This window comes from Medicago sativa, chromosome 2 (genome assembly GCF_051527215.1).
Source record: "Medicago sativa cultivar Bolivia chromosome 2, Bolivia_mono, whole genome shotgun sequence".
Taxonomy (NCBI): domain Eukaryota; kingdom Viridiplantae; phylum Streptophyta; class Magnoliopsida; order Fabales; family Fabaceae; genus Medicago; species Medicago sativa.
The window spans coordinates 52,286,919-52,305,907 of NC_140750.1; the positions used below are offsets into that span (position 1 = coordinate 52,286,919).

Below are 18,989 nucleotides of genomic sequence, written 5' to 3' on the forward strand. Positions count from 1 at the left end.
TAATTTACAAATCAAAATAAATGAAATAAAAGATAGTACATAATATGTCATCTATAATATGCTTACATAGTATGCAATATTAAGTAACATCTCTCTAACGATATTACATGCCAAGCCTACCTAGTATGTTCTGGAAAAAAAATCATATCAAATCAAATCTTTACCAAACGAAAATTAAATCTAAAATTGAAAGCCATAACATAAAAGGCGCTATACTATATGCCTTCTAGAAATATTAAGAAAGTTTCACCAATCAATTTAGTTCAAAGAATCACATAATATACCACTCAAGTTAAATGCAATAAAACACATTACATAATATGTCATTAATTCCCTAACCTAAAAAAAATAATACTCCCGCCGTTTCAAAATGAATGTCGCTTTAGCCAAAAAAAATTGTTTCAAAATGAGTGTCGCTTTCAGTTTTCAATGCAATAATAACTTTTTCTTTTCAATTGTACCCTCCAATTAATACTCTGCACACTAATTCCAAAGTATTACTTTTAAAACTAACCAATACTTAATAAGGATAATTTGGTAAAATAACCATTCTCTTTCTTTTAATCATTGCATTTCTTAATATGTGTGTAAACATCTAAAACGACACTCATTTTGAAACGGAGGGAGTATGTCATTTATAATATGATTATACATAATATACATAATAAGCCTTCTTTAATTAAAAAGGGAAATAAAAAGAAAAAATCTTTATACTAACAATTGAGAGTTTTTCTAAATACACTATTTCAAAAATACTCTTCTCTAAGAGCATCCACATCATCAAAACCATTTCTAAGCATGTCCACATCATCAAAAAATTTCTTGCCAATTGTTCCAAAAAATTCTCCTCAGTTTTAATTATGCTTAATAATAATTATTATGTAAAAGCCGTTTTTAACTTCAAATTAATTTTTTTTTTTCATAAAATACAATGTCGGTTACATTCATAAAATTATTAATATTATATAAGTTTTGATTAATATTTTTACGATACATTAAAAATTCGGTATGTTACAAAATTATAATAACATTTCAAATCTTATAATTATTATATAAAAGCCGTTTTTAACTTCAAATTAATTTTTTTCTTAAAATTCAAAGTCGGTTACATTGATATAATGATTAATATAATAGACATTTTGATTAAGATTTATACTGTACATTAAAAATTTGGTAGGTTACAAAATTATAATAAATAACTTGAATAAATTATATTTTGAATTTTGGTTCATTACACTATTACAATAACCTACTAATTAAAAATTTAATTGTAGTAATTAGTTTTTAAGGTTATATAATTAATTTTTATTCGTTTTTTTTATCATGACAAGCAAAAAACTAAAGCAGGAGAGGCTACAAAAATCTATTACTTAATAAATTGTAACATATTATTAAATTTCAAATGTTATGACGTTAATTTTTTGTAGGTTACATAAAATATAATCTAATTAATTAATGCACATTTTATAAAATTAAAGACATTAATAATATTAATTTTTAAACAGTCAAATTAATAATTAATAGATTTTTTTTAAGGAAATTAATAGATATTAACCGTTATGGTACTATTTTTCTATATAAATAGTAGCGCTTTGGTTTATGAGTAAACAACAATCGCAAAATATAGTTCTTCTTTATCTGTTCTCTGGTTCTCTAATATCTATATTCCGGTTGTTTTGCTATTGCAAAGAAAAAAGTCTATGAAACACGACTTCATCTCTGATGTCTCGCCAAGAAAACAATCGTGGACAATGGTTGTGAGAGTTGTTCATGTTTGGTTTGTTCAAGACTACAAAAATAAAAAAACTACCATTTTCCATGGAGTTGGTTCTAATGGATCGAAATGTACTTTTTTCATATCGTTTTTGTTTTTGTTTTTGTATTTTGTTGTTTAAAGTATATTGTTTTAATCTTTGTTATCTAGGGTGATCGAATTGGTGCGTCTATACGAAGAACATTGATCTATGATGACAGTTCATCAACATTAGTTATTTAGTCATATTTAGGTCTTTATTATAGCATTTAGAGAGTCAACTGCAATGAATTCATGGTGAAATCAAACCAAAACAGGAACAAGAGCTCAAGAGAAGAAACTTTGATGACACAGGAAAATATTGCCCAAGTATAAGCAAACGTGCCACGTTGATAACTGGTCGTGGCACGTTGGAACGATGTGGAGTTCATGGTGACAATCTGGAAATTTCGTGGCACGAAGGAAGACACAACGTGCCACGATGGGTTGATGAACTTGCTGCCACGTCAGATTAATGAAGGTATCGTGCCACGATGGTCCCGTAACGTGGCACGGTGATGGGCTTTTCTGAAACCCTAATTTTCTTTCTATAAATATCCAGCTGCTAGCAAGGGTTTTGGGTACTGATTATTATTACGATTTTGAGCATCAAGGACGACAGGAGACCAAGGAACGAGCCCTGAATCTCATACCAACACTCCGTTGGTTAGATTTATGTATGTTTTCTTTTGTTATTTCTTATGATTGTTTAGCTATTAGTAGCTAAACCTTTAGTTTGGTTAAGCCATGATGAAACTTTTGTAATATATGATTTTGTAGTTGAACTCTCTCTATAATCAATGCTATTCAGTTTTTATTCAGAATTACTTGTGTTTATTGCTTTTCATGATTATTGTTTTGTATGACTACTAGCCCTAGCTTCTTGCAATCACATGAATTGATCTTAGGAATTGAATGACTACTAGCCCTAGCTTTTAATCCTGAAATAGTAATTGTGTTTAACTCAACACTAGGAACCTAGAGATAGGAAATTGAGGGTTATGATACATGAATTAACGTTCCAATATTGCTTCCGCGGTTATTCAATCACGTTAAGAGACTAATAGGGTTTTAACTTAGGAAAGGGCTTTGATGCGAGAGATTGATCAAAGTCACTTAGTTAATTTATCGTAAAAATTGAGTAGTAATTGAGAGTAGAGAGAGGTAGACTTTTTCATATAAAGCAATAGTGGATTCACCGGCTTAACCATTCATCTCGACATAATTTTCTTTCAAACTCTTTCAACTTTAATCAACTCTGATTAAAACAAACTTTTTCTGCCTAGGGCAACCAAATATAATTTTTACACATCCTAACGTATAACGTACTTGTTATAATTGAAACTAACACAGTCCTTGTGGATCGATATTTATTACTACTTCGATAGATTTTGGTACACTTGCCAGATATCTATCAAGTTTTTGGCGCCGTTGCCGGGGACTGTTGATTTATTTCAACAAGGCAATTACGTTATAATTTAGGATTTCTGCAATTTTATTTTCTGTTTTTAGTTTTATTTTTCTGTTTCAGTATTCATTTGATTACTTTGTATTGTGCAGTGCTACTAAGGTATTTGCTGTTTATGCGAGGTAAAGTGAGCTCCAAAGATCTCAAATTCAATCCGGAAATAGAAAGGACTGCTAGAGCACTCCGGAAAGATGCCCGGTTGAAAAGGTTGTCTCATTCCGTTCCACCGGGTGTTCGAGAACAAATACCTGAGCCACTCTCACTTGAATCTGAAACATCTGCTTCTCCTCAATCTGCTATCATGGGAGAACCTGCACCAAGACCAAAGCTAGGGGACTACGGGTTAGCAACTCATCGCGGTCAACTGACCCACACTTTTCAACCAGCTAACCCCGTTGCTTTCGACATCAAGACAACTGTCCTCAACGGTTTGAGGGACAAGCAATTCGATGGGACTGAAGCTATGAGTCCTCATGAACACTTGAGCCGCTTTGCTGAAACTTGCGAGTTTTGTGTGCAACCAGCCACCGTGACTGAAGCACAAAAGAAACTAAGGCTGTTCCCTTTCACCTTGACGGGAAGAGCAAAAGATTGGTTGCTAACAATTCCAAACGGGACTGTCCAAACATGGGAAGAGTTAGAGCTGAAGTTGTTGGAGAAATATTTCCCTATGTCTAAATATTGGGAAAAGAAGATGGAGATCTCTAACTTCAAGCAAGGAGAAGGTGAATCATTGTATGATGCTTGGGAGCGATTCAATTTGCTTCTGAAGAGATGCCCTAATCATGAGTTCACCGAGAAACAATACCTCCAAATCTTCACTGAGGGGGTGACACCAAACACTAGAATGTTCTTAGATGCTTCCGCAGGAGGAAGTCTTAAGAGCAAGACTGATCATGAAGTTCAAGCCTTAATTGAAAATATGGCGGGCAATGAATATCGTGCTGAAGCTAAGAAGAAAGAAAGAGGAGTGTTTGGGGTAAGTGAACAAACAGCAATCCTAGCTAACCAAGCAGCCATGAACAAACAAATAGAGGCTCTAACTAAGGAGTTTTAAGGGTTTACTTTGGCTCATAAGCAACAACAGGTGGCTGCAATCAAATGTGACTTATGCGGTGAAGAACATCCCAATGGTGAATGTGTTCCAGAAGGATCAAGTGAGGAAGCTAATTTCATGGGAGGTTATCAAAGGCAAAATCAATACTACAACTCAGGTATCAACAAGCATCCAAATCTCAGTTACACAAATAACAACGCTTTGAACTCTCAGATGCTTAATCCTCCACAACAACAACAACAAAGGAAGCCTTCAGCTCTTGAGGAAACTATGATGAACTTTATGAAGATGACTCAAGGCAACTTTGAAGAGATGAAGAATGTAACACCCCGTTTTCCCAACATAAAAATTTCATTTAAAATCAGAGTATTTTGATCACAACGGAATGTCACATACTTCATTTAAATCATAAAATGGATAATAGTAATTATCCTTCAAATTCAACATCATGAAAAATCTTAAACTGTTGCAGCGGAAAATAGTTCAACATTTTAAAGTCTTGGCACGCAGGCCTTATTGGAAAATCTCATAAATTAGTTCATAAAAGAGACACGTAAGGAATAGAAGTAAAAGCAAGCCCCCATCCCGTTACGTATCAGAGCACCTAGACACCAAGTGAGGAGTCCACTCACGAACGCCTCTAATCTTTATTACCTGCACATTACCCACGGTCGAGGCAACATATACGCAGAAGGGGTGAGATTTCACAATCAATACATTAAGCATATAATCCAATAAAATGCATTTAACAACTTAAACATTAATAACATGTCAACAATTAACTATCAGTATATTTTTCATTTCATAACAAATACAAATATCATTACTGATTTTCATCACAAATCATAATCAACTTAACACTCAACTTGACGACACAACTCATCTTTGACCATGAAACACTATCAACTCAACAACAACTTGACAACACAACTCATCTTAGACCATGCAACTCTATCAACTCAACAACTTGACAACTTAAACATCATGAAACTTCTTGATATGCAAATGCATGTGGTACCAATCAACAACAAATGAGCATAATAGGCTCTTCAACGTGTGAGCACAAAGGCTGCCGGGCCTAAAGCCCCCAACTTTAATGAGCACAAAGGCTGCCGGGCCTAAAGCCCCCAACTTTAATGAGCACAAAGGCTGCCGGGCCTAAAGCCCCCAACTTTAATGAGCACAAAGGCTGCCGGGCCTAAAGCCCCCAACTTTAATGAGTATGCAATGAACTCAAACTTCCAGCAACTTAGACGACATCATGAACGACTCATACGACTCATAATCATGGACAACTTCTTAATTTCTTGCAACATAGACCGACTCATGCAATCTCAAGACATTAAAGGTCAGCAGCAATGAACAGCAACAGATTTACAACATATAACAGTGTTGGAATATCTCAACATCATTTAAGGAATGGATTACATCAACATAAATATCATAAAAACATCATAACATTATTCATGCAACATTACTAATCATTTCAGTCATATAAACAGACTTCTGTAACATCTGGAAACATTCTAAATCACCCTCATTCTTACTTCTAAGGTCAGCTCAAGACTATACGTGCGAAAGGATCGCATCGGGACAATTTTGGGCAACTAACAGCCTAACTCGCAGTTGCGAGTAACTTTGCTCGCAATGGCGAGCAAAGCATGCGTTCTGGGTTCCTAAGTCTTTACTCGCAGTGGCGAGTTATTCTGCTCGCAGTTGCGAGCTTACAGGTCACTCGCAGGTGCGAGTTGCATTGCTCGCAGTTGCGAGTTCTGGGTTCTAGCTCGCAGATGCGAGTGTTCTTGCTCGCAGATGCGAGCGATGAATGTCAGTACGGCCAGAAACCTAAAAATCACAACTTTTCACCTATATTCATGATTCCTTCATCCAAATAGCATCTAATTATCATCTTAAGTCATATCTAAGGTCTGTACACTAATTTTGCATCAATCTAACATCTGTTCTTGATTCATTCATCAAAATTGATCCTAAACCTAATTCTCAATTCTCACCAAAACTTAACCTAATCATGCTAAATTCATCCTATAGAATTATACCCTTAATAATATTGAAAATTAGTCTCACCCTTACCTGGTTATGATGAAATCGCAGCTCTCCCTCTAGTTCTCCTCTTTTCTGACTTTTCTCCCTTTTCTCCAAAAGCGTTTCACGTAAAAACGTTTCTAACTTATGTTTGCCCTATTTATCTTTTCGTATTATTCTTCTCACCTCTAAACTTACTCTTTACACATCACAGCCCAATTCTAATATTTTTATTTTATTTCTAATATCTTATTTTATTTAATAATAAAATAAGTCACACCAACATAACAACTTCACAACATCAAATACTCCACATAATTCATTCATAAATCATATAACTTACTCAAATCATAAATCACATAAATTACACAAATTATAAATCATATAAGCATATATTTATAAATATATTCTAAACTTCATTGAATTAATTAAATAGTTAAGACGGGCGTTACAACTCTCCCCAACTTATAGAATTTTCGTCCTCGAAAATTTACCTCAAGAAAACAACTCTGGATAAGACTCCATCATCTTACTCTCTAGCTCCCATGTCAGGCTTTCACCAGTCGTTCCACTCCAAACAACTCTCACTAGAGGAATCTCCTTGCCTCTCAACGTCTTCATCTTGCGATCATCAATCCTCAAGGGTACGGTCTCTACCGTAAGGTTGTCTCTAACTTGCACATCATCACTCTGAATCACATGGGACGGGTCTGGAACATACTTCCTCAATTGCGACACATGGAACACATCATGCAAATTCGATAAATGAGGTGGTAAGCCAACTCTATAAGCCACCGTGCCAATTCTCTCGGATATCTGATAAGGACCAATAAACTTTGGAGTCAACTTCTTTGACTTCAATGCACGACCGACACCGGTCGTTGGAGTAACTCTCAAGAACACATGGTCTCCCTCTTGAAACTCAAGGTCTTTCTTACGCTTATCATGGTAGCTCTTCTGTCGACTCTGCGACGCTTTCATCTTCTCTTGAATCATCTTCACCTTCTCAGTAGTCTGTTGAACAATTTCTGGTCCTAGAACCACACTTTCACCGGTCTCAAACCAACACAACGGAGTCCTACACCTCCGACCATACAAAGCCTCGAAAGGTGCCATCCCAATACTTGAATGATAGCTGTTATTATAAGTGAACTCTATCAACGGAAGATGACTATCCCAAGTTCCACCTTGCTCAAGTACACAAACTCTCAACAAGTCCTCGAGTGACTGAATCGTTCTTTCCGACTGACCATCTGTTTGAGGATGATAAGCCGAACTCAATCTCAACTTAGAGCCTAAAGCCTCTTGCAAACTCTTCCAAAATCTAGAAGTAAATCTTGGACCTCTATCTGACACGATGCTTGAAGGAACACCATGCAATTTCACTATGTCTCGAATATAAATCTCTGCCAACTGAGCCACAGGAAAACTAATATTAATCGGAAGGAAATGTGCCGACTTCGTCAATCTGTCAACAATCACCCAAATAGCGTCATTTCCCTTAGGAGTATTCGGTAAACTTGTCACAAAATCCATGGATATACTATCCCATTTCCATTCTGGTACATCTAACGGTGTCATCAACCCAGCAGGTTTCTGATGCTCTACCTTCGACTTCTGACAAATCAAACAAGAGTACACAAATTGTGCCACATCACGTTTCAATCCTGACCACCAAAACAGCTTCTTTAAATCATGATACATCTTTGTAGCTCCCGGATGAATGCTCAAGCTACTCCTATGACTCTCTTCCAGAATCATCCTTTTTATCTCATCATTGTCTGGAATACAAATCCTACCTCGGAACCTCAACACACCTTGATCATCGACTTTAAAGTCACCATCTTCAGTTTGATTACTAGAAACCAACAAGTCCACAAACTTAACATCAACCTTCTGTGCATCTCTAATACTTTTCAAGAAATCGTTATCAATTTTCAGCATTCCTAACTTAACGCTCCGAGACGACATTTCACAAACTAAGCTCATATCTCTAAACTGTTCAAGTAATTCAAATTCCTTCACCATCATAGCAGACATATGTAAACTCTTCCTACTTAAGGCATCCGCAACAACATTAGCTTTACCCGGATGGTAATTCAAACTAAAGTCATAATCCTTCAACAATTTGAGCCACCGTCGCTGTCGCATATTCAATTCTTTCTGATCAAACAAATACTTCAAGCTCTTGTGATCACTAAACACCTCGAATCTCGAACCATACAAGTAGTGTCTCCAAATCTTAAGCACAAATACAACTGCAGCTAGTCAAGATCATGAGTAGGATAGTTTCGTTCATGAATTCTCAACTGTCTTGATGCACAAACAACCATTTTACCATCTTGCATAAGTACACAGCCTAAGCCCAACTTGGACGCATCACAATACACCACAAAAGGTTCATCAGGTTTCGGCAAAATCAAACTGGAGCCGTCGTCAAACGCTTCTTCAATTCATTAAAATTGTTCTCACAACAAACATCCCACACAAAGGTTTTACCTTTACACGCCAACTGCGTTAACGGAAGTGCTAACTTAGAAAATCCTTCTATAAATCTTCGGTAGTAACCTGCCAAACCCAAAAAGCTTCTAATCTCTGTAACCGACTTAGGAGTCTCCCATTGTGATACTGCTTCAACCTTAGATGGATCGACTACAATACCACTACCAGAAATAACATGGCCAAGAAAACTTACTTCCTTCAACCAGAATTCACACTTAGGCAATTTAGCATACAACTTCTTCTCTCTCAACACTTGCAAGACAATCTTCAAATGTTCTGCATGTTCTTCTTCTGTCTTAGAGTAAATCAAAATATCATCGACGAACACAACCACGAAGCGATCCAAAAATGCATGAAAAATACGATTCATATACTCCATAAACAAGCCAGGCGCATTACTCACACCCAAAAGCATCACCTTATATTCATAATGACCATATCGCGTCCTAAAGGCCGTCTTCTGCATATCTTCATCTTTTACTTTAATCTAATGATAACCCGACCTCAAATCAATCTTGCTGAACACACGTGCACCCACCAGCTGGTCCATCAAATCGTCAATTCCAGGAAGTGGATATCTATTCTTTATAGTTACTTTATTCAGTTGTCGATAATCAATGCACAACCTCATACTTCCATCTTTCTTCTTAACCAACAATACCGGCGCTCCCCAAGGTGAAACACTCGGTCTAATGAACTTCTTATCTAGCAAATCTTCCAACTGTCTCTTCAACTCAGCCAACTCAGAAGCTGACATACGGTAAGGTGTCATAGACACAGGCTTCGTTCCCGGAACAAGATCAATAGAAAATTCAACTTCTCTCTCCGGTGGTACATCAGGAATTTCATCAGGGAAAACTTCAGGAAATTCACACACTACTTGCAACTTATCAATCACTGCTTGATTCTCCAAAGATAAGGATGCCATCAAGGAAAACATCAAGATTCCATCACGTTCTAATTGCTTCAGCTGCTTAGTAGACAAAAACTCTGCTCCACTTTCTTTTTCGGCAGAAGAAAAAAAATACACCAACTTACTAAAACAATTAATGTGAACATGGTTGTACTCCAACCAGTTCATACTAGGGATTACACAACAAACAACAAACAGGACAACTCAAATACAGTACAAAACTGTAATACGACACAACGCGACTCTACTACTTGGCCGGACGGACCGACCTGCTCTGATACCAATTGTAACACCCCGTTTTCCCAACATAAAAATTTCATTTAAAATCAGAGTATTTTGATCACAACGGAATGTCACATACTTCATTTAAATCATAAAATGGATAATAGTAATTATCCTTCAAATTCAACATCATGAAAAATCTTAAACTGTTGCAGCGGAAAATAGTTCAACATTTTAAAGTCTTGGCACGCAGGCCTTATTGGAAAATCTCATAAATTAGTTCATAAAAGAGACACGTAAGGAATAGAAGTAAAAGCAAGCCCCCATCCCGTTACGTATCAGAGCACCTAGACACCAAGTGAGGAGTCCACTCACGAACGCCTCTAATCTTTATTACCTGCACATTACCCACGGTCGAGGCAACATATACACAGAAGGGGTGAGATTTCACAATCAATACATTAAGCATATAATCCAATAAAATGCATTTAACAACTTAAACATTAATAACATGTCAACAATTAACTATCAGTATATTTTTCATTTCATAACAAATACAAATATCATTACTGATTTTCATCACAAATCATAATCAACTTAACACTCAACTTGACGACACAACTCATCTTTGACCATGAAACACTATCAACTCAACAACAACTTGACAACACAACTCATCTTAGACCATGCAACTCTATCAACTCAACAACTTGACAACTTAAACATCATGAAACTTCTTGATATGCAAATGCATGTGGTACCAATCAACAACAAATGAGCATAATAGGCTCTTCAACGTGTGAGCACAAAGGCTGCCGGGCCTAAAGCCCCCAACTTTAATGAGCACAAAGGCTGCCGGGCCTAAAGCCCCCAACTTTAATGAGCATAAAGGCTGCCGGGCCTAAAGCCCCCAACTTTAATGAGCACAAAGGCTGCCGGGCCTAAAGCCCCCAACTTTAATGAGTATGCAATGAGCTCAAACTTCCAGCAACTTAGACGACATCATGAACGACTCATACGACTCATAATCATGGACAACTTCTTAATTTCTTGCAACATAGACCGACTCATGCAATCTCAAGACATTAAAGGTCAGCAGCAATGAACAGCAACAGATTTACAACATATAACAGTGTTGGAATATCTCAACATCATTTAAGGAATGGATTACATCAACATAAATATCATAAAAACATCATAACATTATTCATGCAACATTACTAATCATTTCAGTCATATAAACAGACTTCTGTAACATCTGGAAACATTCTAAATCACCCTCATTCTTACTTCTAAGGTCAGCTCAAGACTATACGTGCGAAAGGATCGCATCGGGACAATTTTGGGCAACTAACAGCCTAACTCGCAGTTGCGAGTAACTTTGCTCGCAATGGCGAGCAAAGCATGCGTTCTGGGTTCCTAAGTCTTTACTCGCAGTGGCGAGTTATTCTGCTCGCAGTTGCGAGCTTACAGGTCACTCGCAGGTGCGAGTTGCATTGCTCGCAGTTGCGAGTTCTGGGTTCTAGCTCGCAGATGCGAGTGTTCTTGCTCGCAGATGCGAGCGATGAATGTCAGTACGGCCAGAAACCTAAAAATCACAACTTTTCACCTATATTCATGATTCCTTCATCCAAATAGCATCTAATTATCATCTTAAGTCATATCTAAGGTCTGTACACTAATTTTGCATCAATCTAACATCTGTTCTTGATTCATTCATCAAAATTGATCCTAAACCTAATTCTCAATTCTCACCAAAACTTAACCTAATCATGCTAAATTCATCCTATAGAATTATACCCTTAATAATATTGAAAATTAGTCTCACCCTTACCTGGTTATGATGAAATCGCAGCTCTCCCTCTAGTTCTCCTCTTTTCTGACTTTTCTCCCTTTTCTCCAAAAGGCGTTTCACGTAAAAACGTTTCTAACTTATGTTTGCCCTATTTATCTTTTCGTATTACTCTTCTCACCTCTAAACTTACTCTTTACACATCACAGCCCAATTCTAATATTTTTATTTTATTTCTAATATCTTATTTTATTTAATAATAAAATAAGTCACACCAACATAACAACTTCACAACATCAAATACTCCACATAATTCATTCATAAATCATATAACTTACTCAAATCATAAATCACATAAATTACACAAATTATAAATCATATAAGCATATATTTATAAATATATTCTAAACTTCATTGAATTAATTAAATAGTTAAGACGGGCGTTACAAAGAAGAGTCAAGAGGCTGAGAGAAAGAACAATGAAGCCTCCAGGAAGATGCTTGAAACTCAACTTGGGCAATTAGCTAAACAATTGGCTGAACAAAACAAAGGCGGATTCTCAGGTAACACACAAGACAACCCTAAAAATGAGTCTTGCAATGCTATTGAGTTGAGGAGCAAGAAGGTCTTGACACCTCCAGTTCCAAAAGTTCCAAAGAAAGCTGATGAAGTAGTAGTGGAGGAAGAAGAAGAAGGTGAAGTTGAAAAGAATAATGAGGTTGTAGTTGAAAAAGATAATGATCAAGGAGTAGTTGAAAATGAAAGGAAGAAAAAAATAGAGGGAGAAAAAAGTGAGAAATTGATTGATGAAGATTCAATCTTGAGGAAGTCTAAGAGTCAAATATTGAAGGATGGAGATCAGCCACAAGTTGTTCCATCATATGTGAAGCTTCCATACCCTCACTTAGCCAAAAAGAAGAAGAAGGAGGAAGGTCAATTCAAGAAGTTCATGGAGCTTTTCTCACAACTTCAGGTGAACATTCCCTTTGGTGAAGCTCTTGATCAAATGCCCATGTATGCTAAGTTCATGAAAGACTTGCTGACTCGAAGAAGGAAACCAAAAGATGATGCAAACATTGCACTTTCAGAAAATTGTAGTGCAATTCTTCAAAAGAAACTTCCACCCAAATTAAAAGATCCAGGTGCTTTCACTATTCCTTGTTCTATTGGACCGGTAGACATTGGTAGAGCGTTGTGTGATTTAGGGGCAAGTATCAACTTGATGCCTCTTTCAATGATGAAGAAGCTTGGATGCGGGGAGCCAAAGCCAACAAGAATGACCATTACTCTAGCTGATCGATCAATCTCTCACCCTTTTGGTATACTTAAAGATGTGCTAGTTAAGGTCAATGAGCTAGTATTTCCTGCAGATTTTGTAATCCTAGACATGGCTGAAGATGAAGACATGCCACTCATTCTTGGAAGACCTTTCCTTGCAACCGGTCGAGCTTTGATTGATGTTGAAATGGGCCAGCTTATGTTGAGATTCCACAACGAGCAAGTTGTGTTTAATATTTTTGAAGCCATGAAACATCAAGCTGAAAATCCTAAGTGCTACCGAATTGATGTTGTTGATGAGATAATTGAAGATGATTCTCATAAGCCTCAACCAACACAACCTTTAGAGAGAACATTAGTTGATTCTATAGAAAATGATGAAGATACTGAAGATATTGAGGTAAAGGATTGTGTCAAGCAACTTGAGGCAAGCAAACAACAAATGCACCACCCGCCACTTGAAAACATACTTGGTGAAAAATATGGGGGATCGGAAACATTGAACAATGAAAAAGAAAAAAATCCAGAGTTAAAAGAACTCCCTCCACACTTGAAGTATGTCTTTCTTAGTGAGGATTTTTCCAAACCAGCAATCATCAGTAATACATTGACACCTTTAGAGGAAGAGAAACTAATGAGGGTGTTGAAAAGTAATCAAGGCGCATTGGGATGGAGCATTTCTGATCTAAAGGGTATTAGTCCTGTAATACCCCATCCATTTAGGTTGCGAGTAATATCAGTTAACGGAAGGAAGTGCGCGTCTGAGTTTAGGGGCGTAATTGGAATTTGAGCTTGAGGGGTATTTAAGGGCAAAAGGTCCCAAAATATTCATTTTCCTTTGAACTTTCTCTCTCTAGGTTTCCAACAAATATTTCTCTCTCCCTTCTCTCTAAAATTTCGGCCCAATCTCCCCTCAATAATCATCCACTCTTTGTGTTAAATCCTTGAGGCAAGCATCATGGAAAGGGATAGGAGGTTCTTGATGGAAAACACTTAAAGATTATAGAAGCAAGCTCTCTCTTTTGATTCTTGTCTACCTAGGGTTTGGTTTAAGCTAGAAGCACTTGAATCTTATTTCTTTTGGGCAAGGTGAGTTCTTAGTTAGAAAAACCTTCCTTTGGTTTGAGCTTTCTTAGTGTGTAAGCTTTGATTGTGCTAGATGTGTTTATGAACTTCAAAGCTAATTCTTGATGAATATTGGTTAAGATTGCCATGAAATATGTTATTTTTTGCTTTAGTATGTTGCTGGATGTTTTGGTGCATTGCAGGAAGCATTAGGATGCGTTTTGGGTCAAAAATTGCAATTTTGGTACCACAGGCCCGAAGAGCTACGCTATTAGCGAAATTCTACGCTAATAGCGCAGCTCCCCAGAAAAGCCACGCCCCAGGGGCGCTAATAGCGCAGCCCTCTGGAGTGGCCAACTAAATTTTGGCCTTTTGGCCCTCCCTTGGGTCGGTGGTGCGTTCCGAAGTATTTCTTTCATCGTTTTCCAATCTTATAACCCCAAAACGACATCTAGGCAATGCATCTAACACGTAACGATTCTCGAATTAAAAATCATGGCAATCATAACATAATCATTAGGGATTTCTAGTGAGCAAATCACTTGATTGTGAGAGGGAAAGTAATAGTTTATCAAGGGAAGAAAACATAGAGACTCGACATAGTTTGTCGTGAATAGAATAGCATCATTTAAGCGATGAATATTAGATTGTGATACGATTAGATATCTTTTCACTAAGAATGTTTTAATAACATATATGTGCCGTGTCTCTTGTGATCACACTAGGTTGGTTCCAAGAGGTTTCCATTAGGTGAAACGGGAATAGCCGTAAGGGGCCCACACGTCACTAGGGAGTTCCGGTGGTTTACCTTAGATAGGTTTCCATCGAGCAGATAGGGTTTGCGCTCGGGTTTACTCCACCCCGGGGCTTTCCATAAAATGAATCCAGATATTGTCATTGTTCAACGCTAACTCTTATTTCAAATATTGTTGACTATGAGATGACGTCAGATACGTTAAGCTTCAGACTATAATAGTTAAAGATAGTATTGTCGATGACGATTCTAGGTTTTCCCCTAATCGTACGACTTAGTAATGTGACATATGTATAGACCTCGATGCTTAGAGAGTATCTTGGTAAAGCGGTCTTAGATTACCCCTTAACCGCGATGTCATATTCAGAAATATGAGACTATAACAAGTAAGTTGAACCTACGACGGGTCTAGCATGCACTACCGTCTAGGAAAACAACCCACACACGTATAATCAACCGTCAGGTTGTAAAGTAGACACGTGGTAACCATAGACTTTTCCCGAGGTTATCACTAGCTAAGGTTAGATAGAACTCACTGAGGCATTATGTCTCATCCCTCTCCTTATTTGTTCAGGTTCTCAGGTTTCCCGCAGTAAAGGTAAAGAAAAGGTGCAGGATTAGCATGCTTGCAAGGACTTTATCTTGGTGTGAAGTAGTTGATGCATATGTCTAATTATTAGCACATGTTGTATTATGGATGTATAACTAGATTTGTACGACAAACTTCTATGAAGAATGATGTATTATAAGACTTTGGTTGTCGATGTTGTGTTTTGATGACAACTTATATTGTAAAAATTAATGTATCCAATATCAGTTTTAACGCACTTTTGATCATTCTAGACACTATCAAAGTGGGCGTTACAAATTGGTATCAGAGCAGGTCGTTCCAGATCGTGCCTTGGGTCATTAATATTACAATCCAAGGAGTTGTTCTTTCGAGTTTAGGATATTGTCCTCATTGTTATATTTGGTTGAAATTGATCACTTTGGCTTAAATATGACAGTTAGAGCGGAAATGTCCGGAGCGCGAAGAGGACGAGGACGGGGCCGGCCAAGGAATAATCAGAATGATGAGGAGAATGAGAATCCTAGTGCTCAGATGTGGGCACAGTTGATGCAGCAGAATCAGCAGATGATGCAAATGATGCAACAACAGATCCAGCAGAACGCTCAATCCCATCAGCAGTGGGCTGCAGCTATGCAACAAGGTCCAGGAGTGCATCAACAGCATCCTCCACCTCCAGTTGTGGGGAACCTAGCTTTCCGAGAGTACAATCGGAACCATCCTCCAGAGTTCGATGGTAGTGGAGAACCACCAGAGGCTAAGAGGTGGATTAAGCACATGGAAAAGATTTTCCTTATGGCCAACTGTACCGAGGAAGATAAAGTGATCTTTGCAACTAATCAATTCCGGGGTGCAGCCCAGGATTGGTGGGAAACTGCTCGGCGTAGGATGGAGGCTAATGGGCTAGAGTTGAATTGGGAGAATTTTAAGCAAGTTATGAAAGAGAAGTACCTTCCTATGACATTCAAGGTCAGAAAAGAACAAGAATTTCTTCACTTGAAACAGGGTAACATGTCCGTGACGGATTTTACCAAGAAGTTCGAGGAGTTATCTCATTACTCAACTCACAATGAGTATGCTGGTAATGAAATGTGGAAGGTTAATCATTATAAGCATGCTTTGAGGGGCGAGTTGTATGCGGTGGTCAGTCAACAGAGGTTGACAAACTTTGATGAGATGGTACATAATAGCTTGGAAGCTGAAAGAGGTTTTGACAGAGCTGCTAAAGAAGGTACCACTGCTTTCGATAGAAGAAGAGGTAGTTTTGTTGATAAACATCATGAGAAGTTGAAGCCAAAGGGGTCTCCTCAGAGGGGTAAACAGTCGGGTTCTTTCAGATCCTATCCAACTTGTAAGAAATGTGGAAAAGCCCATACGGGGGAATGTAAGCTGGGTGACAACTCTTGTTACGCTTGTGGCCAGACGGGACATTACATGGCAAATTGTCCAAATAGAGGAGACAAAGGCAAGGGAGCAAGCACTACAATGACTAGAGGAAGGGTGTACTCACTAGATGGGAAGAAGGCTCGGGAGAATGAAGACTTGATCGGCGGTATGTGTTTTCTTGGTCAGAATCCCATTAGAGTTTTGTTTGATTGTGGTGCCTCACGTTCCTTTATTTCTTTTCAATGTGTGGAAACTCTTCAATTGTCCGTTTCATTACTAAAGCCCCCTATGATGGTGACTACGGCCACCGATGGAGGAGTAGTAGCTAATTATGTATGTGAGAATTGTCCTATCACCGTGTCTAGCAAGACTTATTATATAGATTTAGTATGTCTTCCGATGAAACAACTTGATGTGATTTTGGGAATGGATTGGCTGTCAGCAAATCATGTATATATAGGGTGCGCAGAAAAGAGTATCTATATGCCAACTAGTGATACAATGGAAGGAGTAGCCTTGTCAGAATTGATTAAGCACACATATCAGATGGCTCGGTTTATCTGTGCTCAAGATAAGAGATTTTATGTAATGCTCACTGTGACTCCAGAAACAGATTTAAGTCCTAGCGACATTCCAATTGTCAGTGAGTATTTGGATGTTTTTCCGGCAGATATCACAAGTTTACCTCCCGAAAGAGAAATTGAGTTTTCAATTGATTTGATTCCAGGAGCAGAGCCAGTATCAGTAGCGCCTTATAGAATGTCCCCCCTAGAACTCAAAGAATTGAAAACCCAGTTAGAGGAGCTTATTCAGAAGCATTTCATCAGGCCTAGTGTTTCTCCTTGGGGTGCACCTGTATTGTTAGTCAAGAAGAAGGATGGCAGCATGAGGTTGTGTATTGATTATCGCCAGCTGAATAAGGTGACCATAAAGAATAAGTATCCCTTACCAAGGATTGATGACTTGTTAGATCAACTCAAGGGAGCGTCAGTGTTCTCGAAAATTGATCTCAGATCGGGATACCATCAGATTCGTATCAAGTCTTCAGATGTGTCTAAGACGGCTTTCAGAACACGATACGGGCACTATGAATTTTTGGTCATGCCATTCGGTGTAACCAATGCCCCAGCAGTTTTCATGGACTATATGAATCGGATTTTTCAGCCATATCTAGATCAGTTTGTCATTATTTTCATTGATGACATTTTGGTTTATTCCAAGAACCCGCAGGAACATGCTCAACATTTGAGAATAGTGTTGGACATTCTTCGGGAGAAGCAATTGTATGCAAAGTTCAGTAAATGTGAGTTTTGGCTAACGGAAGTCAGATTTCTGGGTCATGTTATTTCTCAGGGAGGTGTAGCAGTGGATCAGTCGAAGGTAGAGGCTATTCAGAATTGGACTAGGCCAAAGAACGTGTCAGAAGTTCGAAGCTTTTTGGGACTAGCTGGTTATTATCGCCGTTTCATTATGAAGTTTTCCCAGATTGCTTTACCCCTAACTCGACTCACAAGGAAAGATGTACCTTTTGAGTGGGATGAAGAATGTGAGAAGAGTTTCAAGACTTTGAAGAAGAAGTTAACACAAGCACCAGTCTTGACTCTTCCAGATCCGGAGAAGAGATATGTTGTGTTTTGTGATGCATCGTCTAAAGGACTTGGAGGAGTGCTCATGCAAGAAAACAATGTGATAGCTTATGCATCTAGGCAACTCAAGACTCATGAAGAAAACTATCCCACCCATGATCTAGAATTGGCAGCCATAGTGTTTGTTTTGAAGAGTTGGAGACATCATTTGTATGGAGCACAATTTGAGTTGTTTAGTGATCACAAGAGCTTGAAGTACTTGTTTGATCAGAGGGATCTGAATATGAGGCAGAGGCGTTGGATGGAATACCTAAAGGACTTCGATTTCGAATTGAAATATCACCCAGGAAAAGCCAATGTTGTAGCGGATGCATTGAGTCGTAAAGCCTTAATCCAGGCCGAAGTAAAAATGCATGTTTGTAAGTTGCACGAGGAAATTCGAGACCTTAACCTTGAAGCCACAGAGGATGTTGATGGTATTTGGTTACACAGATTAGAAATCACTTGTGAATTGCGGTCAAGAATTGTACAAGCACAGGAGGCAGATGGTGACTTACGAAGGA

The 18,989-nt window shown here is 37.9% G+C and overlaps 1 protein-coding gene and 1 non-coding gene across 2 annotated transcripts; one reads left to right on the forward strand and one right to left on the reverse strand.

Annotated features, from left to right (window-relative positions):
* Window positions 1–3,946: 3,946 nt before the first annotated feature.
* On the reverse strand, window positions 3,947–4,052 carry LOC146948788 (small nucleolar RNA R71). The gene has a single exon (XR_015029552.1). It is a non-coding gene; the product is annotated as a small nucleolar RNA R71 (small nucleolar RNA).
* An 8,764-nt stretch (window positions 4,053–12,816) lies between these two features.
* LOC146948789 (uncharacterized) lies at window positions 12,817–13,857 on the forward strand. The gene is made up of 2 exons (XM_085748429.1): window positions 12,817–13,164; window positions 13,264–13,857. The coding sequence occupies exons 1-2, from the start codon at window positions 12,817–12,819 to the stop codon at window positions 13,855–13,857; spliced, it is 942 nt and encodes a 313-aa protein (XP_085604555.1).
* The last annotated feature ends 5,132 nt before the right edge of the window (window positions 13,858–18,989 follow it).